The sequence below is a fragment of the Anastrepha obliqua genome, chromosome 1 (genome assembly GCF_027943255.1).
Source record: "Anastrepha obliqua isolate idAnaObli1 chromosome 1, idAnaObli1_1.0, whole genome shotgun sequence".
NCBI lineage: Eukaryota > Metazoa > Arthropoda > Insecta > Diptera > Tephritidae > Anastrepha > Anastrepha obliqua.
The window spans coordinates 28,664,706-28,681,130 of NC_072892.1; the positions used below are offsets into that span (position 1 = coordinate 28,664,706).

The 16,425-nt window shown below is 35.0% G+C and overlaps 3 protein-coding genes across 3 annotated transcripts; 2 read left to right on the plus strand and 1 right to left on the minus strand.

The window, feature by feature from the left end:
* Positions 1-1,740: 1,740 nt before the first annotated feature.
* LOC129253420 (suppressor of fused homolog) lies at positions 1,741-3,833 on the plus strand. The gene has a single exon (XM_054891785.1). It carries the CDS (start codon positions 1,978-1,980, stop codon positions 3,364-3,366), a length of 1,389 nt encoding a protein of 462 aa, XP_054747760.1. The 5' UTR covers positions 1,741-1,977; the 3' UTR covers positions 3,367-3,833.
* Positions 3,834-8,912: 5,079 nt separating this feature from the next.
* LOC129251629 (actin-related protein 1) lies at positions 8,913-15,166 on the plus strand. The gene is made up of 7 exons (XM_054890847.1): positions 8,913-9,059; positions 9,877-9,941; positions 10,003-10,177; positions 10,237-10,388; positions 10,447-10,756; positions 10,820-11,056; positions 14,830-15,166. Exons 1-7 carry the CDS (start codon positions 9,018-9,020, stop codon positions 14,971-14,973), a joined length of 1,125 nt encoding a protein of 374 aa, XP_054746822.1. The 5' UTR covers positions 8,913-9,017; the 3' UTR covers positions 14,974-15,166.
* On the minus strand, positions 9,304-9,863 carry LOC129251645 (uncharacterized). Its single transcript, XM_054890848.1, has one exon. The coding sequence runs from the start codon at positions 9,770-9,772 to the stop codon at positions 9,374-9,376; it is 399 nt and encodes a 132-aa protein (XP_054746823.1). The 5' UTR covers positions 9,773-9,863; the 3' UTR covers positions 9,304-9,373.
* Positions 15,167-16,425: the final 1,259 nt, after the last annotated feature.

The following is a 16,425-nucleotide window of genomic DNA, read 5'->3' on the forward strand; positions in this document are numbered from 1 at the left end:
GTTTTACAAGGTAACGCCGAAGAGTTTTTTTTTCGAATTTGTTGATACTTTTGTTTTTACGGTAACTAATTCACCGATTTTTTACGCGAAAATCGTGTTTTTGACTTTAACGTGTTCCCAAAAATCGAAAAATTTTTAATTTCAAAAAACCCTCGGCGTTACCCGGAGAAAACGATTATCTAACGAAATAACTTTGGTTTTTTGATTAATACCGAGTTATCAGGGGCACCGCGAAACTACTTTTTTTTAAGATGCGTCCGAATAATTTCTGCCATTGCCGTATTTTTAAATATTTTTGGATGAAAATTTCACAAAATATACTTCAAATGCTATAGTTTTATGTAGTAAAAGATTTGACGAATAAATTTTAACTGTGTCATCAAAAAAAATCATAAAAATGTGCCTTTTTTTCCATGAATTAACGTTACCCCCCAAGGGAATTTTCGAAGGCAACATTGATAAAAAACGACAGTTAAATCTATTGTGAATGAAAAACTTTGAATGTGAAACTTTTAAAGAGAAGAACAAGAAAGACTTTATGCAATACTAATTAAAACTAACACATACGAAATTACATTAATTATTTTGATATTTCGGAGCAATTTGAAAAATGGAAATTAAAGATTTTTTTTTTAATAAAAAAATTTTTATTGTATCAGGGCAGCAAATACCCGTATTTGGTGCCTGCGGTCCATCTTTTAAGGACAAAACTACCCAATTAGTAAATCAGCTATTACCTAATTCTCATAATAGCCGACAGCCACACTAAAATTTTAATCAGATTAACTACCCGGGAAATTCCGATTAACGCCATCGTCTGTCAACGATATAAGATTGGTCGTAATAGCTGAGCTAATTTAACATTTACTCCCTGAGTTTGGGAGTCTGCGAATATAACTTATTCCAGATATATTCTGCAAGTTTGCACAAACTGTTCTGCTCAAAGTAATATAATTTAGACTGTAACAAATTAATCTGTGATTGTTGCTTGGTGGATCTGGCTTTATTATTTTCTTGACCACCATTGTCAATTTGGGGTTATCTTTTAGTACAAACCAGCTTTGACACAAATCTATTATATTGAGGTTTTATCTGGCAAATATATGTTTATAAATTTACATAGAAATATTCCCGTTAATTTTGCAAATTAAAAACGCCAGAAGAGCACAAAAGAAGTGACTTTACGAACGCATATTAATAATATAAATTAAAGTTTCACACCTGGTATAAAATTTTAAATTATTAAAAACTTTCGTATAAATCTAAAACTTTTTAATTAGAATTTTTTGAAAATTTTCATTTATAAAATATCAGTTCAAAGTGCCTTAACTTTATAAATTTAATTTTTTTGACTTATGGCGGGATTAAATTTAAACTCGGTTCTAAACTAAAAACCAGATACTTATATGATTATGATGAAAGTAATCTATGGTTTTTCTTAAATCTCTGTTTAACAATATAGAAACTGGCTTATTTCGCGACTTCTGGCAGCACAAGTCACGATTACCTATATCACTCTGATAATCGAAGGTAGCTTCAGTTACGGAAAATATATTTATATTATCTGCGTAAAGTAAGAGTTCAGGGAAAGGAAAATATCTACTGACACGGCACTGTTGTTGTCATTTACTTGTGCTTATATAGTGTATGAGGAAATAAGTAGGTTTGACGAGCCACTTGTGTAGTGTATTCCGCACTTATGGGATTGATAGTAATTCATTAATCGATTGTTTTCAACTATCGACATCGAACCTTTTTTTCGGAATTATTATTTTGCAATAAAAAGTTTTAAGCCACAAATGTTTTGTATATAGTACAGATTTTTTCTATTATTAAAGTTAATCATAAGTGGCCATAGAGTAATTAGGGAATTTGTTATGTGATTATACAAATAACATCTCCGAATTGCACATATCTTTTCCCATGCTATTTTTTACATAGCACCAGTGTAATATTTTTGTAAACTTAATAATAGTCATGGCTGATGCACCCTCAACAAGCCAAAGTAGTCGGATGGAACCGCCTCCGGGACTGAAAGCACTCATTGATCACTGTCAGAGTATTTATCCAGACCAAGCAAACCCTTTGCAAGTAACAACAGTTCTAAAATATTGGCTTGGCGGGCAGGATCCTTTGGATTACATCAGCATGTATAGTAATAGTGGAGACCCAGAAAGAGGTATTCCGCCACATTGGCATTACGTAAGCTTCGGATTAAGTGACCTACACGGAGATGGACGAGTGCACGTCCAGGAATCCAACGAAATGAATACTCGGTCCGGTATGGGATTCGAATTATCATTTAGGCTGCTAAAAAATGAAACGGAAAAGGAAAATAGTTCCGGAAAACCACAGCTCCCACCAACATGGCCAGCAAACTTACTACAGTCCATAGCCCGTTATTGCTTCGAGACTGGAAATATGTTGTGTTTCGGAGATAACATACCTTGGCGTAAAAGTTTGGATGGCAACACAAACTCACAGTTGAAGAATATACTAATTGCCGAAGATCCACAGCTAAGCTGTATTCAGACAGTGTTCGGTACGGTTGAGTTTTGTCAGATTGTCGGTGTTACAGATGAAGAGCTTGAACAAGCTTCCCGCTGGAATGGGCGTGGTGTGCTGAACTTCTTGCAGCAAGACATTAAAACTGGTGGTAATTGGTGGATTACAGATATGAGTCGTTCTCAAAGTGTTTTTGAGCTCTTTCCGGAATTATTATTAAACTTGCAAGATGACCTGGAAAAACAAGGCTCAGATTTGGCTGGTGTAAATGCCGACTTCACATTCCGAGAAATACAAAAACGACAATGCATTAAAACTGAAATTGATTCAAATAAATTAAATGAACAATGCGTTTTCGAGGAAAATAATCTACTTGAAAAATTGCAAATCAAGCGTGAGGATGCTGGTTTTCCACAATCTATGTCAATGAGTAGTGTTTCTTTACATAAGTCATGCCCTCTCAGTTATCAGCCGCATTCGGCTGACTCCATATCAATGGATGGTATAGAGATTACTTTGGCGCCATATGCAGCAAAATATCTCATGTTAGCAATAAAGGATCGTATTCGCCATGGTCGTCATTTCACCTTCAAAGCCCAGCACTTGGCGCTAACTCTAGTAGCAGAATCTGTCACTGGAGCGATTGTGAGCAAAGCATCCCCTTTTGGTATTATTGGGTATTGGATACAAGTTCTGATTCCAGACGAATTGGTTTCTCCTATGATGGAGTCTTTCAAAAATCTCCAACTGGACGATGTGACGGAAAGTACGAAGCGGCATGAACTAGAGTGGCCGAACTGGAAATTAAAGTTAATTATTGATAATCCTAGCAGAGGATTAGAACTTCCTATGGGCTTATAAATTTACCGTAGTCATTATAATTAAAATAAAACTCGATATATAATTAGGAGATAATTTTATGTTTCTCTTCACAGACAGCGCTGAGAATGAAAGATGACACATCTATAGTATTTACTATTTTGAACTGTAAAATATAGAATTGTAACATTCTTACAAAATCTCATTTTCTCCAATTTAACTTAAATATTAACTTTTAATTTACATTTTTATAATTTCTTAATCATAATGAATTAGGATAAATTTTTAAATTTGCATTCGAACAAAACTATTTAAGACTCAATGATAGATTTAAGATTTGGTAAATTGAGGTTAGTATGAGCATGACAGTTAAACAATTGGCAAGTAATAGTGTAGCCATGTTAAGTATCTGCACTTTTTGCTTCACTATTATGTTATTGGCAAAGAATAGATAAGGCAATTATTTTCACACAAATAAAACCGTTATTAAAACATACATATTTTAAACACTCCAGTATGAATTGATTTACTTTTTAAAATCTAAAAGCCAACATTTTTTCTAGCTTTTAAGCAGCTTCAACTTATGTCTGGAACCATAAAACCTGTGACGGCGAGGTCTGACAAATTGCCGACTTCTTGCGGATGATGTTTTTAAACAAGTAATGGCCATAGCATAAACAATGTAAATACGTATTAGAGCCAAAACCAAATAATGAGATGAAATTGGCTGAATTGAAGAGAAAATGAAGATATTGAAGGGGGTTGAATGCCTGTGCAAAGTAAGCAAAGAACATATAGCAAAAGCTAACACATAAAGAAATGAATTATATGCCCGTCGCAATGGGTCTGTTGCAGGCGTATACAATCAAAAGGATACGTTTCCACGACAATCGGTTCTACGTTACCGAAACGACCCGAGTTTATATCCGGCCAAGGACTGTCACTCCAGCAGCATTCCCCGTATGTAAGTATGGGGAATATTTATGCTGCTACAACAACAACAACATCAAAAGGATGAAATTAACAGTGAGGTTAAGGAAGCTCCACCCAAAAACGGAGATCAAACCCAAAGCAATGTGGCTGTTTCGCACCAAAATGAAGAAATATTTGGAATTAGAATAAATTTAAATAAAATTACTTTCGCTGACTCTCCCTGCCATCATCGTATAGACTAATCAGCTTTCTGCCCTGCGTCTGGAAGCTTTTTAAAACACAGTACTGGGGATCTACTTTGTAATGCGAAAAGAAATTTAGTATTTTGTATAGCAAATGTCGCATTTAAAAATGTTAATGCACATACACATGCCCCACAAAGTCTGCGTTCACCCTACAATAACTTTTTAGTGAATGAAACACACAACCTGATTTTATAATTTTTATAAATTTGTATATATTTACAGCTGTTGTCAGCTAATTAGAAACGCTCCCTTTTGATAAACGCTTGATGAGCATAATATTGAACTGTTTAAATTTACCGTTATTTTTTCTCTTAAAATCATTTGCATTGCTTTTGTTACTCTATATACTATCCAATGCGCCTAGTTTTGTAGTTGTGAAATTGAAGTACCGTTAATATTATTCAACGCAGTGAGTAGATCTTGTGGTGCCAATCGCTTCTTAACACATCAGTGCCAAAGACCTCAAACCTGATTCGGGCGAAGGCGGGGCAGACACACAGGAAGTGGTCCGCCGTCTCATCCTCCTCTTCACAAGCTGGGCAGAGTACACTGTCTGAGATGCCCAACCTTTCCATGTGCTTTGCCCACAGAAAGTGGCCCGTCATTAGTCCAACCAGCCGTCTGCACTCCCCTCTGCTTAATGACAGAAGGGTTTGCGACAGTCGATCGGACATGACAGGTAACATCAGTTTTGTCCATAATACATTATTGTGATAATACATTACTGTTTCTAATTAGTTGCCCTATCCAAATCATGCATTTCACATGCTTTAAAAAAATATATATATATTTAATAAAGAATTGCGATTAAATTGTTTTCCACTAGTTTTTAAGTTTATCATATGTTTAAATAAAATTGGCAAAAAGTTATGAAAATACGTGTTTAAAAGGAAAATGGAAAATTTATTTTGAAATAAGTGTCGTTTCTAATTAGCTGTCAACAGCTGTATATGTTTATTATATGTTTAAGTTTCAAAAACAAAAATAAATTTCAAGACTCCTCACATAAGTTTTTAGATAACGGTGAATGATGGCTAATAACAAGTAAATAAAGCGACCATAAAGTCTGTGTTTAGTCTTAAAGTCTAATACAAAAACATGATATGCTATATGCAAAAATTAAATCTAATATTTAGTTGGATATCCACATTGCTTCAGATTTTCACTCAGCCTATTTGGCATTGGACTTACTAGTTTCTCTGTTTCCTCTGCTGTTGTCTTCCTCCATTCTGCCTGCATGACACTCCGCAAAACCTCTTTACTAGTAATCACTTGCTGACGAATTCTTTTTTCCAATAGATCCCACAGATGCTCGATGAAGTTAAGATCTGGGGACTGTGGCGGTGTTTTAAGCTGTTTTGGGGCGTTGTACAAGAGCCAAAGCTTAACGATCTCGGCTGTGTGCTTCGGGTCGTTATCTTGTTGAAACCGAAATGTTCTTAATAAGCCGAGATTTTCTGCACTTTGCTTTAAATTTCGTTTTAGTATGTTCAAGTATCCCCATTTATCCATCGTCGAATCAATAAATTCTAACTGACCCACCCCATTTGCAGCCATGTAGCCCCAAACCATAACCCCGCCACCTCCGTGCTTAACCGTGCCAACAAGATTTTGCTTTTCAAGAGCAGTTCCGGGTTTTCGCCAAACAATTTGACGGCCTTTTAATCCGAACATACAAAATTTACTTTCGTCTGAAAATATTACTTTTTTACAGAACTCGGGAGGCTTATTTATGTACTCATTAGCAAACTGAATGCGTTTACGTCTGTTCATAAGAGAAATGAAAGGCTTTCTTCGGGCGACTCTACCATGGTATCCAGTTTGACGTAGAATTTTTCTGGCGGTTTCAGCGCAAATACTTTTTTTAAATGTTTGATTTATGTTTTCAACTACTTTTGAGGATGTAATCCGGGGGTTAATCTTTGCCAAGTTGATTATAGAACGCTCTTCCCGGGTCGATAATTTTTTCGGACGCCCTGACTTGGGCTTAGATGTAAAAATTCCAGTTTGGCGAAAATTTGTTACAACTCGCTGAATAGAGGAATAGGTTCTCCCAATAGGTTTTCCAATATTTCGGAAACTTTTTCCGTCTTTCCACATTTCTATAATTATTTTCCTCTCAGAAACCCTTATTTCTTTTCCCTTTCCTTCCATGTTCTTTAATTATCTCCAGTTATAAATAAAATGTTCAACTAAGCTTTGCTAACATTCAGTCGAAGTAATGCGCAATCAAAAATTAATATAAAAAATGAAAAATATCTTAAAATTAACGGTATCATTAAAATAAACAGGCTGAACGCATACTATATTATTTGGTGCCACATTTACATCCTGCTGAAATTATTTTCCCGTTAATGACCGAAAATTTACATTACAACTTAACCTCATTCACCAAACAACCCTCTTCCTTTGGGCCAAACCAATCGAAACAGCATCTTTCTTGAACCCCGCGTTGTTGTTGTTTGTAGCAGCATAAACATTTACATACGTGTGCTATAGTGACAGTCCTTGGCTGGATGAAAATCCGGGTCGTTCCGGTAACGCAGAACCGGCTGTCGTGGGAATGTCGGATCCGATGACTGCACTATATTGACTGCATTAACCCAACATGTTTGCACCTCATCAGCTTCCGGGACATCGTTGGGATCAATACAGCTCTAGGGTCATATTATAGATTGCTAAACAAAGGCGTGTTTGCTCAGTTTCCAATCTGATTGGGTCGGCCTTGTAGATCTAATATAGGACTCCGGGACCAGGGTTTCAGCTCACCGAAAATGTGTGGCTAGGAAGACACTTGCGTTTTCTTCCTCATTCCTCGACTTTCATCTCAGCTAAGCCTTTATGAAGTCTTTCCGCTACTGAACTTCGGATGATCCTACGACAGTCTTTTTCTTGTGCAGTGGCTGACCAAACGATGATTCTCATCTGGCGACGGAGTTTTTGTCTCCCTCAAAGTGCGTCCACGCGAGGACAATATTCTTGAAAGCTATGTTCACCTACAGCATGACTTGGACCACTATTAAATTAATTAATATAGCTATTTTGCACTTCACACGCTATAGATCTCTCCGCCGAAAGATCGCATATTACCTTGTTGTTACAATTCCTGATTACTGTTATCTTGACCCTGTAGATACACGGCTCTTGAGCCGGTATTATGCCCAGATCATTTGAGATAGACCTATGCGCTTTCACGACCAGGGTTAATCTGGTCTCCTGTTACGTGGTGTGGGATTATTAACTAATCGGCTCGTCGGATTTATATCCGGGGGAATGTTTACGCTGCTACAACAACAACAACAACATCTACAGCTCTGACATGATCTTCCGATAGCTGATAGTAATAGTTGTTCTTCGAGGTATAACCCCTCTTCTTCGTTGGAAGTTGAGTCCGTGATGACTAGACCGTGGTAAATTCCCTGACTGGTAGAGGACTCATCATCATCGCGGGTATGTTCCTCGAAGAGCGACATCCCCGCTTCCCGAGCTTATTTGTCCGGCTTACTGCTACTGCCCTTCATACTACTTTTGTTGTTGTTGTAAGTTGTATTCATCTTGTACTTTGTACGACTGCCTGCTAGACAGAGCGAGCTCAATATTCTCTAGCCCAAAAAAGATAAACGTGATGTCAGGATCCAATTTGAGGCCTCTACATCACGCCAAGGTATATACAGAGATGTTGATTACATGCAAGGGAAATATGTATACGAGCATGTTTGATTATAAACAAACTTTTAAGCTCATTTTTTGATATTTTAGAAAATATTTCATATTAATTAATTAGTTAGTTAGAATACATAGAGTTTGTTGATTATTTTTATTTTATTTGTTTTTCTTTTTATAACTTTAAAAATCTTACAACCAATAGGGGATATAAAGTTTTCTCATAATTATTTTTATTTAATTAAATTGATTTGATAATTATAATTATAATAGATTTGACAATTCCAATTGTAAGCTGTGTTGTCTTTTTTCGTAATAATGTTGCATTTATTCCCTGCGCCATGGCTGTCAAATTTTAGTCTTCTTTTCTCGAACTATCAAGCAAAATTCCAGTATTTTCTACCATATACACAAACTGATTTACGTTGTCCGGCTGGTTAAAATATATCTAACATAATACATAAGCTCGTCAAAATTGTTGTGCGATAACTTTATTTGTTTAAAAAAAAAAGGAAATTAATCGTTGAAACTAATATATTCAATATATTTCAAAACTGTGTTTAAATTCTTCTTGTAAAATTGTTCGAAACAGTTTTTTTTATAACTGCACTACTCCGACACTAGCAAAAAATTAATTGTGGAGTGATTAATAAATCTTCTTCATTTATTAAACTAATTTGGAGTCTCGCATCTTGATGTTTTGTTTTTTGTACTTGGCAATACTATGGCGTGAAGTTAGCTGTTTTGTTGTGTCATCAAAACTACGGAGAACTGAGGAATAAGAAACAAATAGAAATTGCAGTAGCTTAATTTTCGCGAAGGGTTACAATAAATTGAACTTAATTGTATAAAATGGAGCCTTTGGTAGTCAACCAGCCTGTTGTCATTGATAATGTAAGTATATATTGCCTTATTTACCGTAGTAATCAACTTAACAAGAACGTCTGGGCGTGGAGCCAACTTCCAGTGACATCACTCACCTTTTTCTGCAGACTTTTGAAGCTACTGGTGACGTCCCACTCCTTTCTGGTCTGAACTACTGTTACTTCTAAATCAATATAAACACGTACAAAGTGGTGACTAATCCTTTGCATGCCTTTCGCAACTTCTGAGTTGTTAAATTATGAAAGCATTTAAGTGCTTTCAAATAAGAGTTTTTTTATTAAAAAACATTATTTGCAAACAATTTTATTAAAATTTTGTTGTAGTCAACGTTTGTATTTTATACAAGATGTTGGATCATATTGGCCACCCAGTGAAATACCTTCGTCTAGATGTAACTCACGGCCATATTGTAAAGCATATATTACTGGGTGGTACTCTCGAACCCAGGTTACCGGCAAGCTCAAAACACTATTCCTATCAATTTGTCTTCCACATTTTCCATAGGGCACTTTGAACGCCTCTGGTTTTGAGAGCTTACAGTATGGGTCACGATAGTAGTCTCGAAAATTTTGGCACTCTAGGTAAAAATTATCAATATTGTCCGACTTGCTATAGTTCACTAAGTCCATTTTGGGCGCAAAATTTAAGATGGACTTTCGTTGATTTCTGGAACTCTTTGACACGGTCAACATATCAACCTCAGGCGCTATAATACTCTTCATTTTTAAATTGCAGAAACGAAAAACTCGGAAAAAATTTTAATAATTAGAAAAATTGAAGTCGTGAACTTGAAATTGTCAATTTATAACTGTCGTTTTTCACACAGGGTTCTGGTGTGATAAAAGCTGGTTTTGCCGGTGAGCACATTCCTAAGTGCCGGTTTCCCAACTAGTAAGTAGTATTGGTATTGCAAATAAAGAAAAAATAATAATTGTGCAATTACTTTTATCAGCATTGGACGCCCTAAGCATGTTCGTGTAATGGCCGGAGCTCTCGAGGGCGATATTTTTGTCGGCCCCAAAGCGGAAGAGCATCGTGGCCTGCTCAGTATACGCTACCCCATGGAACACGGTATTGTTACTGATTGGAATGACATGGAACGCATTTGGAGTTATATTTATAGTAAAGTACGTTGATTGAAATTTTTAAAGTCTTCCTTTCACATTTTTATGTAATTTTGAAACAGGAACAATTAGCAACATTTACAGAGGATCATCCAGTTTTATTAACGGAAGCTCCACTTAATCCCAGAAAAAACCGCGAAAAGGCAGCTGAATTTTTCTTCGAAGGTATCAATGTGCCCGCACTTTTTGTGTCAATGCAAGCCGTTCTCAGTCTGTAAGTTGTTTTTGTCGGAAATTTTATTGTTTGATATTGTCACGCATTTTGTGTGAAGCTATGCAACAGGTCGAGTAACAGGCGTAGTGCTTGACTCCGGCGATGGTGTTACCCACGCAGTCCCTATTTATGAAGGATTTGCGATGCCGCATAGTATTATGCGTGTAGACATCGCAGGGCGAGATGTAACACGCTATCTTAAAACTCTTATAAGAAAAGAAGGCTTTAACTTCCGATCAACAGCAGAATTCGAAATTGTACGCTCTATTAAGGAGAAACTATGTTATCTCGCGACTAATCCCCAAAAAGAGGAAAGCGGGGAAACAGAGAAAATTGCTTACACATTGCCGGATGGCAAAACTTTAGAGGTAAAGTGTAGATTTTACTCCAATCACTAAACGCAAAAAAAAAAAATTAAATTATTATTGCAGATTGGACAGGCAAGGTTTAGAGCTCCAGAAGTGCTGTTTCGGCCAGACTTGCTTGGGGAAGAGTGTGAGGGCATTCACGACGTGCTTGTGTATGCCATTGAAAAGTCGGATATGGATCTCAGAAAAATGTTGTATCAAAATATCGTATTGTCCGGTGGCTCAACACTATTTAAGGGCTTTGGTGATCGTCTATTATCGGAATTAAGAAAATACTCAGCAAAGGACTTAAAAATTAGAGTGAGTTATGCCGAAAATATACTTAGTATCCGTACTTTATTCGTGACCGTTGCTATGTTATTAGCTGCAATTCAATTTTGATGTGCAGTTCATATAAAATTACGTTTTACTTAAAGCGATCGCCTAACTTCAAAAATAGCGTTACAAAATTATAAAAAGCTCCCATAACAACCACTGCTTCCGAAAACAGTAGTTGGTGGTATCAGGCGTATAAGAAAATGAAAAATGTGCATTGAATAAGAAAACTGTGTAAGACTGACTACTCATAGTTTCGATTATTTGGCACTTAGTCTTGAAACAAAAGTAGTGCATTTGGAAAAAAAATTGGGACAGGTACAGGTACACAAAAATTCTGAAAAAACTTAGTATTTGAAAATTAATTAACTTTAGTAATCTTATGAAATTAGACATTTTTTTGAAATGAGAAAAATACGCAATACCCAAAAAAAAAAACAAATTGGGACACGTACAGGTACACGAAAATTCTGAAAAAATTTAGTGTTTGAAAATTAATGAAGTTTAGTAATTTTACGAAATTAGAAATTTTTTTCAAATGAGAAAAAATACGCAATACCCAAAAAAAAAATGGGACACGTACAGGTACACAAAATTCTTAAAAAATTGGTGTTTGAAAATTAATTAATTTAGTAATCTTATGAAATTAGACATTTTTTTTTTCAAAATACCCATAAAAAATTTGAACAGGTACAAAAACACAAAAATTCTTAAAAAAATTATTATTTGAAAATTAATTAATTTTAGTAATCTTATGAAATTAGACATTTTTGTGAAATCAGAAAAAATACGAATACCAAAAAAATTGGGTATGAAATTAGACATTTTTTTTTTTTTTCAAAATACCCAAAAAAAAGTTGGGACAGGTCAGGCCCGACGAGAGGGCAAAGATTATACGTATTTATATCAATTAGACATAATTGGAAAGGGCCCGCATTTACAATTTTCCCCCGGGGCCCGGATATGCTCTCTACGGACCTGGGACAGGTACAAAAACACAAAAATTCTTAAAAAATTATTATTTGAAAATTAATTAATTTTAGTAATCTTATGAAATTAGACATTTTTGTGAAATCAGAAAAATACGAATACCAAAAAAACAAAAATTGGAGCACGTACAGGTACACAAAAATTCTGAAAAAAATTTAGTGTTTGAAAATTAATTAATTTTAGTAATTTTATGAAATTAGAAATTTTTTTCAAATGAAAAAATACGCAATATCGTCAATGAAAAAAAAATTGTTTTAAATCATAGGGATTTTTAGCAACTTCGAGCTTGCCACTTATTGTACTATAATTTTATATGCTATAAACTGTATTTCAAAAATATTTCTAGAAATTTTCTTTAAAAACCGTGGAATTAGGTTTGTGAAAATTTTCGAATTTTTGTATAAAATTTGAAAATTGGATTTATACGGTTTTTGTTAGGCAATGAGCTATAATTTTTAGGAAACAAACAAAAGAATATCAAAAAAGAAAGTAATTGGTCAAAATGTTGATATGCTATAGTTATTGTTGCAAATATATACGTATATTCGCGGAGCGTAAAAATTTCAGTGAGGTGCAGAAATAGATTTTTTTTTGCAAATTATTTGTGACATCCGTAATCTTATTAGGCACACTTTGTGAGAATTAGCAGAATAGCACAAATATTTACCGTTAGCTATAATGAATGAGACAGCTTACAAGACCAACATTTCCAACTAGAATGGCGAGAATGCTATGGCACTCATTTATGAAATACTAGCAAACCCGGCCCCCTTCGCTGGGCACACTAAAATAGAATAGATATGGTTTAGAACAGAAAATATATGGTTTTCATATTATTTATTTCTTTATTCTTTATTCAAGCGCTTTGGCATAAACAATATTTTTTGTTTTTCTATTTGTTTTTGAGTAAATATAAAATATAAATTGAAAATCAGGAAAAAAGAAGATTGTTTTTAAATTTCAAATCAACGCATATGAATAAACAATCGTCTTTTTTCCTGATCATCCATGAATTTTTGGTTTCAATTTATATGTTTTATTAAGCATTGGAGCTTTTTTAACCATTATCCATTTATATTTTTCAAAAAAAAAAAACGAAAAACATTTTTTTCCACGAACACATAATTTCATTCGGATTTCACATTAAATTCTCAAATTTCGTAAGAAATTATTCACTGTTCCAAAATCCACTCCAAAAAAATTCACAAACAATTTTTACATATTGCACTTACGTTTTTTCCTTATGGCATCCAAATCAGAAAGAAATATTGACACATTGTAACTCACACTGTCAATTTGACAGTTCAGTTCCGCCCCAAGCGTTAAAAAAGTAAGCGACATTATGGCTGGCTCAAAAGAACGCTGTACCTGTTGCCACTGCTCCGAATTACAACCAAACTTTACGAAACCCATTTTCAATACTTACTTAACAATGTGCATAAGTTTGGTTTAATTCGGTGCAAAGACACGGCGGGTCCACGTTTTGGCATATATTTCGAGACCCTAGTCACCAATAGGTATGAAAATTACCCCGTATTAAAGCACTTATCAACAGCTTTCATTTGATACCCATATTGTACATACACAACCAAAGGTTACCCGGGTCCACGTTTTGACCTATATCTCGAGACCCCAGTCACGTAGCGGCATGAAAAATACTCTGTACTAAGGCATTCACCAACAGCTTCAATTTGATATCCATATTGTACATACACAACCGAAGGTTACCCGGGTCCACGTTTTGACCTATATCTCGAGACCCTAGTCACGGAGCGGCATGAAATATACTCTGGACTAAAGCATTCACCAACAGCTTCCATTTGATACCCATATTGTATATACACATCAGAAAGTTACCCGGGTCCACGTTATGACCTATATCTCGAGCCCTATCCACCAATAGGTATCCAAACTGTACGGAAACCATCTTCAATACCTTCTTAACAATGTGTGTAAGTTTGGTTTAATTCGGTGCAGACACGGCCGGTTAGCGAACACACACAAAAAGTTGACTTTATTTTATATATAAGATTTTTTTCAGTTTGTGTCCGAAAAATCCAAATATCTTACGGAACCCTATTTTTTTTTCAAAATAAAATGTAATCCATGTTACTCGTGGATAATGTAATTTTCGAATGGTGAAAGAATTTTTAAAATCGGTCCAGTAGTTTTTGAGCCTATTCGTTACAAACAAACAAACAAACAAAGTTTTCCTCTTTATAATATTAGTATAGATTAGTTTGGGGGAAAATAAGTCCGTTATTTTCTCGGTGGATGGCTGCGGTGATCGATATCTCATAAGGTTTATGATCATTGTCAAGGTGACATTTCACATTGAAAAAATTCGTTTTTGTTTTTGGTTCCATTCAGTTTGTTGGTTCCATTCAGCAAAAATAATGAATTTCTTTTCCCTAGCCTAGTATATGAGAAAAAGAAATTTATTTGTACAGAGTTATACATAAAAAAAAAATATATTCACAGTTTCACAAAAAATAACTACAAAAAAAATAAACATATCTGTTAAAGAAATGCGTTTTAAATAAATGAAATTCCTGCATAAAATGCTATAAAAATTATATTAAATCAGTTACGTCATTACCATAAATTATTCACTGTTTATTCATAACACACAATTCCTCAAAATAATGCGATTGAATAATAACATAGCTTTTTTACCGTTTTTTATTATCCTCTGTATTATGTAAAATAACTTCAATGAATGTTAAGCATTTCCTCCTTTCTAACTATGTTTTTTTTTCGGTACACAGATTGCTGCACCACAAGAACGTCTATACTCTACGTGGATGGGAGGCTCAATTTTAGCGTCGCTAGATACTTTTAAGAAAATGTGGATAACGAAACGTGAATATGAGGAAGAAGGACAACGAGCCGTGCATAGAAAAACTTTTTAAAAGATTAATCCAATAACGTTTGTGTATTCATAACTGCAAGCCGACGGTATATATTTAAAAAATGAAAGACAGATCCTTGTGTCGTATAACCGCAGGTTGGGAACAAAAGGAAATATATACTATATATACTTGTACTGTGACAGCTAAGTAAATTCAAATAATTTAAAAATAAAGCTACATTACTTGTATGTGATATGTTTGCATTACCTAATTGTATTAAAATTAAATTTGCTTAGAAAACAAACCTATATTAAATATAAAATCACTATAAATATGAAATTTTTAAGGGAGAATTTTCCCATAAAATAAAATACTCTAATCATGTAAAAGACTTACATAAAATACAATTCGTTCTTAGGGTCTGTGCCAATGTGATAGGAAAACACTCTGGGGGTTAACTCTCCTCGATTTATGAAGTGCTGAAGTGAGAACACTTTTCACCACCGCATGGAAAAAGGAATTCTGTTTTCAAATGAAAATTATGTTGAGGATGCGCACCAATCGGTAACTGTTTACTCTGTGGAGAAATGGAGAATTTGCTAAGGTGGAAAGATAAATTGAGTTCCTGGCCAGTGTGACATTAAGATGAACTAGCAAAAATCGGTACCAAATAGACCGATGAGTACATAGACAATGATATGGGTATACCCTTGCAAACATGTAAACTACTTATCTTTGAAAAAATTGTAAGAACACCAAATGAAAAATGGCGTAATGAAGCCACTTGCAATATCGCAATATCTCAATGCTAAACGCACGGAACTTCTACTAGGACGAGATAAGCACAGTCTTGGCACACTGATTCAGTTATAACGGGGCATAGCCTAATCGGTAGTCATGCCCAAAGGATTGGTGTGCAAGCGCATGACTTCTGCAGAAGTTGCATAGACGAGAAGAAGAGACAATCTTGCACCTTCTGTGCCATTATCCTGCTCTATTCAGACGCAGATTTACCATTCTAGGCAGAAATCCTTTAATGAATTGGAAGATCTCAGCTCTGTCGGAATCAATGAGCTTATAAAATGTTTAAAAAGTACACACTGGTTTTAGGAGAGATAAGGACAAGTTCCCTATGCGGCATCATAATGGGCTATGAGCCTGTGCACTGTGTGTGGATAATGCAAATTAACCTTTTTTTTGTATTTTACTTCTAAAATTGTTAGTGTTTATATGTAAAATAAACAGAACCATTATTAGTCGTTATTGTTGTAGCAGCAAAAATATTCCACATACATGCTGCTGGAGTAACAGTCCCCGGCCGGAAACAAATCCGTATCATTCCGGTGGCGTAGAACCGACTGTCGTGTGAACGAAACATTATTCTATAACTAGCAAACCCGGCCCGCTTCGCTGGGCAAAGACATGGTGGGTCCACGTTTTGGCATATATTTCGAGACCCTAGTCATCAATAGGTATGAAAATTACCCCACATTAAAGCACTTATCGACAGCT

Coding starts and splice junctions, on each gene's coding strand:
- LOC129251629 (XM_054890847.1), top strand. CDS start 9,018: ATGGAGCCTTTGGTAGTCAACCAGCCTGTTGTCATTGATAAT. Junction 10,178..10,236: donor GGAGTTATATTTATAGTAAA/GTACGTTGATTG, acceptor ATTTTGAAACAG/GAACAATTAGCAACATTTAC. Junction 10,757..10,819: donor CGGATGGCAAAACTTTAGAG/GTAAAGTGTAGA, acceptor TTATTATTGCAG/ATTGGACAGGCAAGGTTTAG.
- LOC129251645 (XM_054890848.1), bottom strand. CDS start 9,772: ATGAAGAGTATTATAGCGCCTGAGGTTGATATGTTGACCGTGTCAAAG.
- LOC129253420 (XM_054891785.1), top strand. CDS start 1,978: ATGGCTGATGCACCCTCAACAAGCCAAAGTAGTCGGATGGAACCGCCT.